General features: G+C 38.0%; 3 protein-coding genes and 1 pseudogene across 3 annotated transcripts in view; all 4 read left to right on the top strand.

Moving 5' to 3' along the window:
* The first annotated feature begins 74 nt into the window (after positions 1-74).
* On the top strand, positions 75-2,109 carry LOC105128718 (legumin A-like; annotated as a pseudogene).
* A 650-nt stretch (positions 2,110-2,759) lies between these two features.
* LOC105128717 (pollen Ole e I family allergen protein) lies at positions 2,760-3,632 on the top strand. Its single transcript, XM_011030503.1, has 2 exons — positions 2,760-3,049; positions 3,150-3,632. The coding sequence occupies exons 1-2, from the start codon at positions 2,904-2,906 to the stop codon at positions 3,469-3,471; spliced, it is 468 nt and encodes a 155-aa protein (XP_011028805.1). The 5' UTR covers positions 2,760-2,903; the 3' UTR covers positions 3,472-3,632.
* A 478-nt stretch (positions 3,633-4,110) lies between these two features.
* LOC105128716 (mitochondrial import inner membrane translocase subunit TIM44-2) lies at positions 4,111-10,181 on the top strand. The gene is made up of 14 exons (XM_011030502.1): positions 4,111-4,455; positions 4,551-4,663; positions 4,755-4,838; positions 4,969-5,044; positions 5,299-5,343; positions 5,447-5,860; positions 5,970-6,038; positions 6,140-6,204; positions 6,301-6,369; positions 6,475-6,547; positions 6,648-6,752; positions 8,174-8,245; positions 8,331-8,393; positions 9,816-10,181. The coding sequence occupies exons 1-14, from the start codon at positions 4,381-4,383 to the stop codon at positions 9,945-9,947; spliced, it is 1,455 nt and encodes a 484-aa protein (XP_011028804.1). The 5' UTR covers positions 4,111-4,380; the 3' UTR covers positions 9,948-10,181.
* Positions 10,182-15,422: 5,241 nt separating this feature from the next.
* Positions 15,423-16,047, top strand: part of LOC105128715 (uncharacterized) — an 876-nt gene continuing 251 nt past the window's right edge. The window contains exon 1 of the mRNA XM_011030501.1: positions 15,423-16,032. Within this exon, the coding sequence (XP_011028803.1) occupies positions 15,524-16,032 (509 nt within the window). The 5' untranslated portion in view covers positions 15,423-15,523. The remainder of the gene's footprint in view (positions 16,033-16,047) is intronic.

Here is a 16,047-nt window from a genome sequence, read left to right as displayed (position 1 = left end):
TACAATACTACCACCTCCCAGTCGCCACTTCACCTCAATCCACTATCAATAAACAGCCTGTACCTACACCATCCATGGACAGAACTTATTTCCTGCTCTCTTTATCTATTTTTCTTGTTCTCTTCCATGGCTCCCTAGGTCGTAGAGCTGATCGCCCATGTCAGCAGCAGCAACAAGGCCAGTGCCAACTTGATAGGCTTAACGCCCTCAGGCCTGATGACCGCCTTAAGTGTGAAGCTGGTGTGATTGAGTCCTGGGATCCCAACCATGATCAGTTTCAATGTGTTGGTATAGCCGTCGTCAGAAGGACAATTGAACCCAATGGCCTTTTATTGCCATCCTATACCAATGTTCCTCAACTGGTGTACATTGTCCAAGGTAATCAATTACCTCTACTTCATTAAACATGATGCTTTTTGTTTGTCTATGTTTTAGTACGCGTAATTAAGATTATTAGCTGATCTGTGTATGCAGGGGCGGAACCAGGGGAGGGCAAGCAGGGGCCCGGGCCCCTACAAAACATTTTAAATTTTTCTATTTTTTTCTATTTTTTAATTTAAATAAATAAGCTTTTAATAATATATATTATTATATTAATTTTAGCCTCCCCTATAAAATGTGCCTGGCTCCGCCCCTGTGTGTACGGTTCTTTTTCTCAGGTAAGGTCTTGACCGGGACCTTGATGCTTGGATGTCCTGAAACATCACAAGAATCGAGAGGACAAGGCAGCCGCAGGTTACAAGACCAGCACCAGAAGGTTCGTCAATTCAGCGAGGGTGATGTCATTGTTTTACCCGCTGGAGTTGCCCACTGGTTCTTCAACGAGGGCAATGAGCCTGTTGTTGCTGTTTCTGTCATTGATGTAGCTAACAATGCCAACCAGCTTGATGTCCTCAATCCTTGAGTAAGACTGATCATTCATTTGTATCTACGGTAAACTTGATCCACTGGATAATTTTTCACCGACGAGAGGTACGTATTGACAATATTCCTATGATTTTGCAATAGAATTTCTATCTAGCTGGGAACCCGGGGGACAAGTTCCGGCAAGTACAAGACCAGCCACGCCGCCATGGCGAGCAGCAAACAGGACGGGAATCATATCGCAGGCATGGCCAGCAACAACGCAACAACGTTTTCTGTGGAATGGACACAAGGTTCCTTGCTGAAGCTTTCAATATTAATGAACAAGTAGCAAGGAGGCTTCAGGGTGAGAGTGACAGGAGGGGCAACATTGTGAGGGTGAAAGGTGGACTTATGATCGTCAGGCCACCCAGTTTGAGATAAGAGGAACAAATTCAACAACAACGACCTGGAGAACAATTCAATGGCTTGGAGGAGACCATGTGCACAATGAGGATTGGAGAGAACATCGGTGACCCCTCACGTGCTGATGTGTTCACTCCAGAAACTGGCGGCATTAGCACTGTCGATAGCCACAACCTGCCAATCCTCCGATACATCCAACTCAGTGGAGAGAGAGGCGTTCTTTACAATGTAAGTGTGTAATTAACATCCTTGCCAAAAAAAATCTGCATCTCAATTTCAAGATAATAGTAAATAAAATAAAATTGATGTCTGCAATGTTCGCTCACAATACAGGAAGCTATGATGGTGCCACATTGGAACCTAAACGCTCATAGCATAATGTATGCGATCAGGGGTCAAGCACGGATTCAGGTGGTGGATCACAGTGGTCGAACTGTCTTTGATGGCGAAATGCGCGAGGGACAAGTCTTGACCGTGCCACAAAATTTCGCCGTTGTGAAACGGGCTGAGCAAAACAGGTTCGAATGGGTTTCCTTCAAGACCAATGACAATGCCATGATCTCTCCTCTTGCTGGTCGCGCCTCGGCTATCCGTGCCATGCCAGCCGAAGTTCTTGCCAATGCCTTCAGAATCTCAGTAGAAGAAGTTAGGAGGATCAAGTTTGAAAGGCAGGAAACCACTTTGGTTAGCCTCAGGTCGTCTCGATCTGGAAGCTGGGCTGAGGCATAGATGAGTTTAGATGGGGTACTGTTGTTTAATGTGATGCTGCATGCAGGCAGTGTCTTTTTATGAAGAAAAAATAAATCATTCAAGGGTCAAAATAAAAAAGGGCCTTTGAGGTCTGAGGTCTCTTGTTCTGTTGAGTGTGCATCTCCTTTGTAACAGCTACTACTGCTCGAGCCCTTGTACAATTGAGTAATGAAGTACTGTAATTGGCCTTCCTCTGGAGCTGTGTTTCTTCTTCTTCTTCTTCGTCTTCTGGTTATGATCTGTTTTATGCTTCCGTACGTCATGTAAACGCGGGAGGTTTTGGTATAGCTATAGCCATAACTATTCTGAAGAAGAAACTTTAACATATCAGTTATAATAACTATACCGTAGGAGATAACAATTTTGAAATGTACTGGTATTGGTTTTTTAAGAATGTTTTTCCCTGTCATATACCTGGGATGAGTTAACATACAAGTTAGTAGCTATCTCAAATTAATCTAATACATTACCATTTTAATATTAAAAAATATACTTAAATATTTATTTTAAGTTAAATTAATCTGTATTTTTTTCTTGATTAATTAAAAAATTCACTTGATTAAAAAAACTATAATTTTTATATGTTTTTTAAAACTTATTTTTTCAAAACCCGCGAAAGCTACCAGTGTCTGACACGCACTAACAATACACATCACCACACACAAAAGTAAAGGGCAATCTTGTACAAATGCAAATGCTTCCGGTTTTTTTTTTTATCGATAATATTATAAGAATATTTCTCGAAACGCGAAGACAGACCTGTCCAGAAAAACGCAGCTACATTTCGAGCTACAGACACTGGTCTCATTTTTGAAATCGTAGGAAACTCAGATCCCAGATGAAGGCATCACAGGAAACAATGGAAGCTTAGCATATTTGTAACAATGTTGAGCTCAGCGATGGGTAAGTCTTTTCTGCTTAGTCGACTCGTTCTCATCATCATCTTTGTTGCCCACTTCGCAGCTTCAAAGGTAGTGGCTACAAGACCTGGTTTTCTCTACACAAGAACCAGAGGAAGATGCACTCCCCAGTAAGTCCTCTCTGCCCCCCCTATCATTTACGTATGATGCTGTATTGTGATGTATAAAGGATGTCGAATGAGTAACTGAGTGGACCCGGATCTGACTCAGGTTCTGGAGCAGCAGGAGAGAGGCATGGCCTAGGATGGTCCCACAGAGATCAACAGTGTCAAAGGTGTTTGGATCAGGAGTTTTTGAAAGGTACAGATCGGATGTGACTTTGCTGGAATCAACGGGTAGGAATGACGAAGAGAATGCATTTGCTGGGTTATTGAAGCAGGCGAGTGCAGCCCTGCTCAACACTTATGCTAGAAAGGGGTTTCCTTACTCCGCTTGGGAAGTGAAGACTCTGTTTATACAGGCACTGGTCTCCAAAGAGGCTGCAGCTACGCAAGCCAAACAGTTCTCCATTGCCAACGAAGCTTGTAATTGATTAAAGTTATGGGCACTAAACTAGTTTAGATTTTCCGTTTTCTTGTGACTAATCCTTTTGTGTGTTTCTTGAGCGCTTGTGTCTCTGTTATTGCCTAGAAGTAAAGATTTTGACGTTCGGAAATTTAGCTTGGATCTTGCCAGTTGGATCGTTGCCCAACTTGGATTGAATGTGAATCGTCATGATACGATTCAATACTCACACTGGTTATCGAATCTGATCCAGTTTAGCAAATCAATTTGATAACTCATCATCCGTCCAGTTTAGCCTGTTTGGGTATTGCGTTTCAAAAATGGATGGAAATTTTTTATATATATATATATTTCACGATAGTTTGAATATGTTATACTGAAAATAATTTTTTTAAAAAATATTTTTTTAATATTTTTTTAATTAAAAAACACTTATAAAACAATCATTTCCACGATTTTAAAATTTAAAAAATTAATCCAGTAACCGACAAATAAATCTGTAGCCCAAATTTTAGGCCGGATCAGACAGGACCCGGATTAGGGTATTTTTCATTTTTAATGGGACTTGGCCACCAATTTTTTTTCGGACCCGCAGTCTGAAGTCTGAACCGAGTAGTTGGGCCCTAGGGCACAGTTTGGTTAAAACTCATCAACTAACCCAAACAGGCTCAAAGGTAATATGACCTTTTACCCAAGCAAACCGTTTCCCTTCTCTCTCTTTAGGCAGCACAGCAGCTACATACAAACACACGTTAGGGCAAAAAAAAAAAAAAAACACCGCTATCGTTGCTGGTTTGTTTCTTACGAAACAAAAACCAACCATCTCCTCCTCCTCCTCCTCCTTCCTTTTTGTGGAAAGATATTATTTTGTTGAAGGTGACAAAATAAAAACTACCGATTTTTCTCGAGAAAAAATCTTCTCTTCTTCCTCTCTTAAATGGCGAGCAGGAAGCTTGTTCGAGACCTCTTCCTCTCAAGGCAGCCCCTGTTCCTTCGCCTGACTTCTAAGCAGGTTATTTTCCAAGAAAATCTCTACCTTTCTTTCATTCTGTATTGTGTACTGATTGCACTCTTCTGTGGTTTCCGGGTTTCGATTTGGTGCGGTAGGTTTCAGGCAGGAGACTACAGGTGCTATCAAATCATGGGTGCACGTATTATGGCTACCGTCGATTCAGTGTCTTCAATGAATTCTCCAACAAAGTTAAAGGAGAAGCTGACAGGTAAATTCTTGGTATTTTTTTTCTTAGTTATTAAGTTATAAAAAATCATTCTTTGGGTATAAATCTGCTTTGTGGTTGATTTTGTGTGCAGAAATCAAGAATTTAAGCAGTCAGTGAAGGAACTGAAGGAAAAAGCAGAGGAGCTTAAAGGGGCGAAAGAGGAGCTCAAAGTAAGGTATGTGTGCCTTTAGAAGAGTGTGTTAATGACTTGTGTGTTATTAATTAGCTTTAATTAATAGTTAATAGGCTGAGACATACCGTCGTATGTCAAGGGAGGGCCTGAGATGATGAAATGGCGAATGCAGAACAAAGCAGACAACTGAGCAGCTGTACAAGCATGTAGATGGCGTTTGGACGGAAGCTGAAGCTACTGCGAAAAAGGTGTGATTCATATTGAGCTTTAGATGGTGTTGATTATAGTCTCATTTCTGCGAAACGGTTTTTCAAATTTTGCAAGAGATTATTTTTTCCTTTTCCGATCAGAGGGTCTTGAAATCAACCTATTGGTCAGATGGGTGGATAGCGGGGTTGGTTTCTGATGTGTCTGAACTGGAGAACTTAGCATTACTCGGTTTGTAATAATAGCACCCGTGTTAGTTGGATGTAGTTTATTAGCAATCGTGTGTTGTTTGTAGGTTTCTGCCAATGTTAAAGAAAAGATTTCGGCTGCCACAGAAGAGGTATGCTTGCCTTTTAAATTACCAGCCTTTTCTTGTGTTAATGCTACATGGTTTTGGAGTAATTGCCATGAAGGGATTATTTATTATGACTTGGGTGATCCAGGTCAAAGAAACATTTGGGATTGGAAAAGAGTCATCAGAGTCTGCTGGCACATCGGCTAAAGATGGTGCTGGTGCTGAAGAAGGTACAAAGGCCTCACCCGGTGAAGAAGCAGACAAGCAGACTGGAACTGGTGATACAGCAGAATCATTTTTTGGAAAGTTTAAATCAAGAATTCCTTCTTCAAATGTATCTTCAGCCTACCAGAAATTGAAAGAGGCAAGGGTCAGTGAAATGATGAAGAAAGGATATGATGTTGTGAAGGATGAGTTATATGGCAATACCAATAAGAGAAAGCACCTGGAACACACTCCTCCTCCTGCCTTCAGCGGTGAAATAAGTACAAAAACTGACATTGTTGTTCTACCTTCAAAACAGTCTCGATGGAGTAAAAAATGGGAGGCATTCAGAGAAAAGGTGATTTTGTTAATGCTGCATTAAATTTCCGGAAAAAATAAGGCAACTTATTTTATATATTCTTGCTTCTTTGCTGAGATGATAATGTTTCCTGCTCCTGTAAACCCAGATGCAAGTGAATCCTTTATTCAAGCGTTTTGCTGGCCTAAGTGAACCTGTCGTGACAAAGGGTCAAGAGGTCTGATTTTCTTTGTCTATTTCAATTTCAGTTCTTGAGGTGTTAGTTCATTGTCTCCTGCAAATCTTTGTTGTAACTTCCCCTTGGATTGAAATTCCCAGATTGCAGAGGACATGCGGGAAAGATGGGAGACAAGTGATAGTCCCATTGTTATCAAAATTCAGGAGTATGATTCTCTCCCTCTCCATCTCTCCTGTTGTGGCCATGCTAGAGATGATAAATACTTAAAGAGTTGTTCATAAAACATTTCTTTTGATGACAGTGTCAGCGACTCCATCTTTCAAGAAAGTGATGCTGCAGCATCATTCAAGGAAATACGTCGTAAAGATCCGTATGATGAAATGAGCTTTGATTTTTCATTTCATAAAGTAATGTCTGCGTTCCGACAACTTCCAACTGACCAACTCTTTTTTCCCCTTGAATATGTTTGCACCAGATCATTTTCTTTGATGGATTTTGTGGCAGAAGTTCAGGAAGCTGTTAGACCTGTCCTTAATGCATATATTAAGGTGAGTATGAAGTGTTGGTTCCCCACAACTCTCCCCCTTGTGCCCGTGTAAGTCCTTGAAATTCTCTCACTAGCAACTAACAAATGCTCTCTATATACAGGGGGATGTAGAAACTTTGAAGAAGTACTGCACCCCTGAAGTGATTAATCGGTGTGAAGCAGAACATAAGGCATTTCAGGCCCATGGTATATTTTTTGATAACAAGGTAACAAGTTCAATTTAGAAATACTTTCTTTGTGGTGCAATGTTAGAGGCCTTCAGTGGAATGCCATGTTGTTTTGAGCTTAGTTTTTCCTTTACAGCAGAATCATTCTTCCTGTGGGTTTGCTCATTCCTCCGTAATATTTTCTTTTAGCCATAGGTAAAGAAAATGTTTTTCATTTCAGTTATTGTAATTTTAAAGGTATTTAGATGCTTCTGACAAGCATAATTATCCTCTAAATTCTTGTTCAATTATGTGTTCAAATGAGTCAGCAGACTTAATAGTTATTTCATCACAATGCCACTTCAATTTAGACTGTGGCACTGTGCTAATATATAACTGTTCTTAGTATTACCATATAAGGAATTAAATAAAGAAGAAACTGTGAAAGGGTATGTTGAAACTCTTACCACGGTGTGTGCACATCTATAATATTTGATGGAGTTTGCTACATTTTCAATCTTTTTGTAAGTTCTTTGAATAACTGTGACTAGAAAATGACCAGGCTTTTAATGGGATAAATATATTTCTAAAAGTTGGAAAAGAAATCGTCGTTGTCACAATCAAAATCTACAATTCTAGGTATAAGGATGCAGAGGTAGGTATCTGACACTATCATGGTTGCTGAATCCGATTTCATCATTAGCATCTCAAATGTGTGCCTGAGTTGGTGGTGTACATGCAAGCATGCGTGTCATGAATGCGTTATGTGTGCCTTGCTATATGATGCCAGAATTTGTGTTTCTTCTTGTTCTCAAATTGCTTTATGTGGTCACATGAATCATCTGACAATCCCAAATTTAATTGTCCTAATGAAAAATGCACAGCTTTTGAGGAAATGAAAAAAAAATAATTGTTTTGTCACTAGCTTATTATTCCCACCTTTTACCCCTAATTATATTTCTTATCCTTATCAAGGAAATGATAAAGGACCATAATGAAAAGTAAAGTATCTATTAGTTTCTTACTTTTAAAGTGGACATTTAAATTGGGACTGGTAAAAGGAAGGTGGGATTCTTATTTAGGAACCAAGGGAGTAGTAGTTGAAATTATTACATTGCCACTTCAAGTTAGACTGCTGCAGTATGCTGTGTTTAACTGTTTCTTGAATTACTCAATGATGAGTACAAAGAATGAAGATACAATGATGTTATGACACTTACCCACAGTACATCTAATATTGTTGGATTTTACTGCATTTTACAATTGTTTGATGGGTTTCTTGAGTAATTTGAGACCAAAAAACAGCTAGGCTTTTGATGGGCCAAATATGTTTCTCAAAGTTGGGAAATAACTCTTTGTTGTCATATTCACAATCTTACTTGTAGGTATTGGATGCAGAGTGTAGTTTTTTGTATATTAGTTTTTAGATGGAATGCTCCAATATGACAAGTTAATAAAAAACATTGCTATGGCTGGTGCAGATTCTACATATAACTGATGTGGAAGTAAGAGAGACCAAAATGATGGGAACCTCCCCAATAATCATTGTCGTGGTATGCCTCCTTTTCGGGTAACTTCGTTGCAAGTATTCATTGATCTTCTGGTTGCTGACTGTCATGTTTCCTGGAATAACTGCAGTTCCAGACACAGCAAGTGCATTGTGTACGCGATCGACATGGTGCAATAACAGAAGGGGGTCAGGTAAACACAAACCACCTTCTGCTTTGTATTTCTCTTTTCCTTTTAAACTAACATATATTTGATTTCTCAAAACTTCCAATTTTGTTGATTGAAATCAAATAGTAGGAATTTGGCTCCCTATGGCAAATATCATACTCTTAAACTTTTCCTTTATGAAAGCAAAATTCCCAAGGGACAATGTAACGGTTTCTTGCTATGTTATGTGCCCAAATCTAGACATGATTATAAAAGAAAAATACTAATAAAAAAAAAAAAGTCATGCTAACTGAATGTCATTAACTTCTTTTTCTTGGAGCATTGATCCACAATTTGGTCATGAATTGTCTGTAAGAGTCCAAGATCCAACCACTAGCTATGAGAGACATAGGAACACAAATCCAGCCAGGTCATCTTTTGTTATTATTCAGTCAAAAAACCATGGCACTTGGCTCTGTAATGCCTGAGACTTCTTTTAAAAATGAGGACAGACTAGAAATTAAATTAAATTACTCAAACTCTCTCCCCCGAGAGGCAAAAACTAGATATTCACAGAAAAAGGAACTCAATAACAAGGTGGCAGGCTTCCAAAGAGAAATACCCCTACTTGGCAGCCTCCCACCATACTAATGGTGAGAGAGCGAGAACCTTGTTGGAGAGAGATGTGGGGGAGCGGTTTGACTAAATTACATAATTATTAATAAATATGATTTTTCTTTGATTGCAACCTTTCAAGAAAAATGCATGGTATTTGACATTTAAACCCTTTCCTACTGTATATTTCTTGTCTGGTCTGGTCTACCATTTATGTATTTTAAAGCATGAATAGGTAGGTTATATTGTAGCAAAAGCCTCAAAGTTAAGTTTTGGAAAAGGCCCACAGAGGAGGAGACTTTACCAGATGGTACCAGACAAGAGTGTGTTTTCTTGGAGCTGAGAGCATAAAATAATTTGTAGCTCATATTAATTGGTCTTGACATAACTGAGATGGCAAAGGCCAATTGATGAGTTGTAATTCTTTCGTCCTTAGTAAGCTACTTTATCTAAGCTAGAGACAAAGGTCAATGTGGAAACTACAAGCCTAATGACCTTGTGGAAAACAACTCATCTCCTTGCAGATCAAGGTCCTCATTCTCGACAAGGATTACCTTAATCTATCCTTGCATCAGTTATTGGTTGAGTTGTTGCATGGGAACATTTTGTTTATTTCCCTTTTGTATTTTATTTAAACTCTGCTTGTTTCTCTGGTGTAACCATAGAGTGATTATTTCTACGTGGCTTACACCGCCACCTTGTGGAATGAGCTTAGATTTTTTTTAATATGGTTTAGAATATGATAGCATGTTAGTGCCGTCAACTTCTCTGTCCAAGAATATGAACACCACTTCCTTTTTAGTCCCTTGCAAAAATTTCCAACATATTTTGTGGTGTTCATGGCTATCGTAGGATACAATCCATACTGTATATTATGCGTGGGCCATGCGGCAAGTAGATGCAGAAGAGCTTGGAGGAGGTGCAATCTACCCAATATGGAAGCTAATGGAAATGCAACAGCTTGGAGTTCAAACCCTCATCTAGTTTTTATATTTTCAAGTTAGTACAATTAGAATTTGCTGGATTTTTTAGTTTTCAATTTTTTTTTGGTTCTGAATACTTAAAGAGGGTTTTCATGTAGCCTCGGAAAAGCTTAGCTAGTATTTATTTTTCATTCGATCAAATAATGAAAAATCATTAACAATCGGACCTTTTGTAAAAACCACAACATTTCTTTCATGGATATGAAATGGCAAGCAATGCCACTTCAGATAAAAAGGTTCGCAGCATCTCGAATACACAGCAAGGTTGAATCATAAGGGGCAGAATTTCATTGATTGTAACTTTGCTCAGCCTTGGCTTATGGGATCCTCTCCAACTCGACATGGAATGTCCTAGTGGCCGGGGTAGATGCAATTTTTGGAATTAGACAGTAATTGAACAAAATTCTGTCAAGACGAGGATTCCTTACTGAAAAATCCAAATCAATTCCTCGATGGTGAAATTTATTCACCAGCTTATCAAGGAGGATTCATTCTAACACGTTGGCAAGGATTCTGGTGTAGCTAGCAATGTAAAGTCTGAACAAGATTTCTCATTGAGTTCCGTCACTACAGGTACATGCCGTAGCAAGTTCTTTCCTTTCCGGTGCTCGCTATTGAATGCATTTGATTTTTAAAGATGTGGCCATGAAAAAAAAAAAGTTTTCAGTAAAAATTGCTTAATGCTCGATTGAAAATGGATGATTAGTTTTCGGTGCATGACCGAGACCAAATAGCAGCTAGATTCACCTTCCTAGGTAAAGAGAGAGATTTGCAGTTTCCCACCTCGTCTTTGCTTTCTCTGCTTGTCAGAACCTCACAGAAACAGAGGAACCAAACCAGCAAGTGCTCATTGAACTTCCTCGCAATCGTCCTTCAACTTTTTGTAATGATCTAAACTGGTTCCTGACAATGAATAAGTAGATAATCTGTCCTCGGAGGAAAAAAGAAATCTACATGAAAAGGGAATCTTCGTGGGAGTACCAGCAAGAGTGCTGCCTGTTGGCATGTGTGTTTTGGAGCTGTGCATCCAGAAGAGATACATCGGCTTCCGATGACTCCTGCGGCCTGTAAATTAGCACCAGGAGCTATGCTGCCCAAGTTCTAGTACTGACATTCGAGTTTCAATTGTGTGAATCGTCAAATGCATATCCTGCCTCGTTTGTCATTACTCATCAATATTCTATTGCCTTTTGGCATAATTACTAAAATCCTTTTATTTTTATAAGAAAGTTCTCTAACCAAAATATCTATCCAAATATTTTTTTTATCTATAAATTTCGAAAGAAAAATATTCAAGCTAAAAAAATCTAAATACCCAACTCCCACCTAACACCATGTTAATTTACTTAGTTTTTTTTAATTATTTTCAGAAGGTTTTATATTTTTTTTTATATTTACAGCATTTATAATTTTTTGAATAAAAAATTATTCTATTAGGGAATTTTAGTAATTACCCCTTACCTTTTATTTCCCTATAATGATGGACTTAAACAAAACACCTTTTGGAAAAACAAGAGAGACGAAGGCTGTTGATTTGCACCATTTGAATGATGGAATGTCATTCATTCTAAATAATTCATAATATTCATTACAATGTTAACATCCAAATTTTAAATAAAATAATATAATAATAAAATATCTAAAATATTGAATCAAAACTAAAAGGAAAGCTTTGCGAATTAAGTAAAGCATACGAATCTAAACTAAAAAAGTATGAACACTCACCAATGTCAAGCTATTAACAAAAATTAAAAACTTAAAATATTTAAAATGAAGAGATGGGTTAACCGACTCAATAAAAAAATAATATTTAATATATATTTTAGCTATTTATAAGTATAAGTCATCAATTGTGATAATATAAAAATAAAGAAACGAAAACAAATGTAAATATATGTATGCGAACCATATCAACATAAAATAATAGAATACATATTAGAGATTAGATGACACTTGAAAATAACCAGATAACACCCAAATATAACTATTATAGAAGTATCAATTACTATAATTTAGTGTCTCTCTTACTAATTAAGTATATAAATACAATATGCACAAAGATTAAATATTCTTTGTTAGTATGAAGTTTTTTATAAGCATACTAATATCAAGACAAATGAAAGTCATATAAAATAACTACTCGCATAAATATCCAAAACAAAAAATAAAAATAAAAGACAAATGAATGCATAACTAGAGATTACTAAAGATCGCTAGAAGGAATGTTAGCAAAACCCATAATGGATACAAAAAATACTAAAAAACAACTCGAAGCAAAATAACATAAATGATTAAAACTCTAAACTTAAAAACCATATTGTAAAGATAAAATCGAATTAATTCATTTGATCAATTCCAAACATAATCCAAATTAATTGAACATAATATACCTAATTAACCTTTACTACAAGGTCAAATGGATGACTACTACACAAAACCACTAGGCAATCATTTTATACTAACTAGTGACCAGCAGCAACAATTGAATTGGTCTTATATGCTAGGTTTACATACATGTTGCAATATGTTAGTTTTGGTGGATTTAGGCTTGGGTTCTAGGTCTTACATACATGTTCCAAGTTCTACTAGTCCATTGGATTAACTTGCATAGTGTGATTCTAAGCATTATAGATAATCAAAGTTCATAGTGAATTGAACAATTAATTTATCAATAGTACTGCAGTACTTGAAATGAATAGGCAAAGAAGGAGAAAGGAGGCCAATGATTTTTGACGAAGCCAAAACATTGGAAATTCCAAGGAAAAGTGTGTTCACTGCCTCACTGGCACATTACTCAACTGCCAGAGTAAAGATTAACCTAGCTAGCTACATGGAGATCACCTCCTTATTCAAGTGCTCATCGGCATAAAATAATGTACATTTAGATTTGAATACTTGGAAAGCATGCAGCTAAATTTTAGATTTGAATACTTGGAAAGCATGCAGCTAAATTTTTTGTGCCTTCAACGCAAAGCCATTGGCTTAGGAAGAGCTTATCACAGTCGAGGTTGGGGTTAAACGCATTAAAATCGTCGGTAGACAAGTTGAACTGCTGTGGAACAGCAGAACAAGTGTCTCCACTTACTACTGCATGCACTGAGACACAGTCTGGTGTGGAAGCTGCTGCCTGAAGAGAAAAGTAGAATGATCCAAGAAAATTACAGTAGTGTTTAATCTAAACACCTACGGCCAAGTACTAATCGGCTTTCAACGATGGATGCAAGGAGGATAAAAGACAGCATCAAAGCCAAGTTGAAAAACAGGGTTATGTTGGTGCTAGACTTGCTGCCTGAGGGGAAATATCAATCCTCGTATTTATAGCCAGAAGTCTATGGTAGAAACAAATCAATAAAGCATTACCGTTAATTTTAGAGTTGCACACAAAGGCCGGTTTCTCTACACGGCATGGATTCAACCATATTGGTAGTTTACATTATTAGTTTGCAAAATATTTCAGCGGATTGCGCTAGGAAAAAGCAATGCAATGCAGTTTATATACTGAGAGACTTCATCGAGGTCAAATGCCTACTTTTTGGCATCACGTTGAGTATGTTTAATTCTTATTGTTCTCCAGGTACAAAGGGAGGGTGAAGTAAGCCTGCTAGCCATGCCAATGACTTTCTTATCGAAACGCGATTAAGATCCCTTCTTTGAGAAACACCATTCGATTCATTTTGTGCTAATAAGATATTCTTTGGCATAATTATTATTTAGATTCGTTAACACAAAGTGACAGAGAGAAGAAACAGTGGTTTTAATAAGATTGGAAGCTATCCTAAATACATTTCTGGGTACCAAGAATGTAGCTTTCAAAATGGAGAATAAAGAATGTAGCTTTCAAAATGGAGAATAAAGACAATTTTTTGCTGAACACTATTACGCGACCGTGGAATCTTCAAGTTGGTAAAGATAGATGCGTCTTAATCACAGGTATTGTACTGGTGACAGGGAAAAGTAATAAAACTGAGGCAAATAAAGAGATGGAAAGGCACATAACAATCTCTATGCAAAAAGTTATTGCGCAATATTTCTGGTATCTCGCAAAGGGCAACTCAGGTGAGGCCCAAACTAAAAGATAGCTGTTAGGTCTATTTCAGGCAGAAATTAATAAGCCTTTGGAGCAAAAACTGATGTACCTGAGGTACAAGTGTACCTAAATAAATATTCCGATGCCCTTGCCGTCACGTGTAACATCCAGTCCTGAGCAGCGTCGTCCCAAACAGTACCACCTGGGCAGGCTCCTGAGCCACCCGGTTATACATCCTCTGTATGGTTCGTCTTACTCATCAAGGCATCCCACGTCCTCCTATTATGGGGTCTGTTGAATGGCATTTGAGCACGCCCATATCCATTGGATGTCCCTTTCGTGACATCATCCTCTCAGCTCAACAATGTGTCATCAACCATTAGAAACTATGATCCCAGATGATAGTTTCTTGTTATAGTATTTTGCTCATTTTACTCTCATCTCCATGGAAGTTGGCTTTGTTCACGACTCTATAAATACCCATTATAAGCTCTCAGGTAAAAGATTTCAATTTCTCAGAAGACATAACGACATAACTTCCTCTCCAACTCGAAAACACTCACATCCTCTTTGAAACCCACATACAGAGCTTTGTTTAGTTTCTAAACCTTATTCCTCTACCGAATTAAACAATTGGAAGGTCCTCACAACCCATCAAGGACACTTGTTTTGCAGATTCACAACCCTTTCAAACACATTCCAGTATAACTATCAGCCGCCTGACCTCCAGCTGAGAAGTTCATCTGCCTTCGAGGATTTAGAGCAACATTACAAAAAAAGCATAGAGCTTGCAGGGAATATGCTTTCTAGCAAAACAAAGTTCCTTTTACGTTTGGCATCACTCATTAAAAATAAAATTTGAATTTAAATCATATTAAAAAGTGTTCAAACATTGTAAATGCAGTAAAGAAGTTATTCTTCCGTCACAATGCAAGATATTACGCGTGATCACCAAGTCAAAGAGAACATATACATTCAGCTGAATCCTTTACCTCCTCTCCAATCTCTGCTATATTTCCTGGAATCATCTGTCAATTCTAGTTTCATAAAATGTTCTCTTCTCTTTTCTTTTCCTATTGTAAAGAGTTAGTCATTTCGAGCAAAATGGGTAGATGTTTTCATATGAATTCCACACAAAACCAATATATGCAGCCATTATAATTATCAAGTCTACTAATGCAATCCATTACAAAACTGGTTATTTTCTCTGCTACCAAATTGTAATAGCGTGAGAACTAAGCGAGCCCATCTATAGCTCTCTCAAGAAAGTTTTTCGTTACCCACTACACTAGCTAGCTACCATATGCAATAGGATCTACTAGTATTCTTACGTTAAAAATTTTGCGTAAGGAATAAGCAAATCGTGAGCCCGCAACATTATGGCACCCACCGAATACGAATCACCCTTCAGAGTTCAGACAAAACAAATCCTGTGCAAAAAGAACGAATCTTATCTATACCCCTTCTATAAAGCACAAGTTTTAACACCATCTTGATCAGGACATATAAACGCTCACATCTTCCATTCTTGTTCATCCCCTTTTGCGTTCATGTCTTGCCTGAATTTGAGGCTTCCACCAGCCAAGAAGGCATGGAAGAGTTTCACATCCAAGCTCCAAAGCAAACTGCATAAACTCAACAAGTGCAAATCTATCACGAATCCGAAATATCCAACCAAGAATATTAACAGCACTGCTTCTCATATCCTGTTTAATCAGAAACGTGATGGAAACAGGAAGCGGCTTGTATACCGACCTCGTGCACTTCCTTTTAAACAACGAAGCAGCCGCTTAGGACATGTCCACAAAAAATCAGCACCTGTATATATTGATAAGCTCTTTCGAGAGCCTGTCAGTAGTTTTGAGTTGATGACTAAGTATCCGCCAACTCCAAAGACTATGAAGATTCTTGATCACCAGGCAGCTACAGCTGTCGCGCCAGCAGGAACGAGCATGGAAGATGAGATCAATAGAGGGGAAAGAGGCTGTGCAGCGGATGATATGTGGGAGTCGTTGGGATTTGCATCTCCTCAAATGCAAGGAATTGATGAAAGAGCTGAGCGGTTCTTTTTTTT

This window comes from Populus euphratica, unplaced genomic scaffold (assembly GCF_000495115.2).
Source record: "Populus euphratica unplaced genomic scaffold, PopEup_1.0 scaffold11.1, whole genome shotgun sequence".
Classification (NCBI taxonomy): domain Eukaryota; kingdom Viridiplantae; phylum Streptophyta; class Magnoliopsida; order Malpighiales; family Salicaceae; genus Populus; species Populus euphratica.
This window is presented reverse-complemented; position numbering and strand designations above follow the sequence as displayed.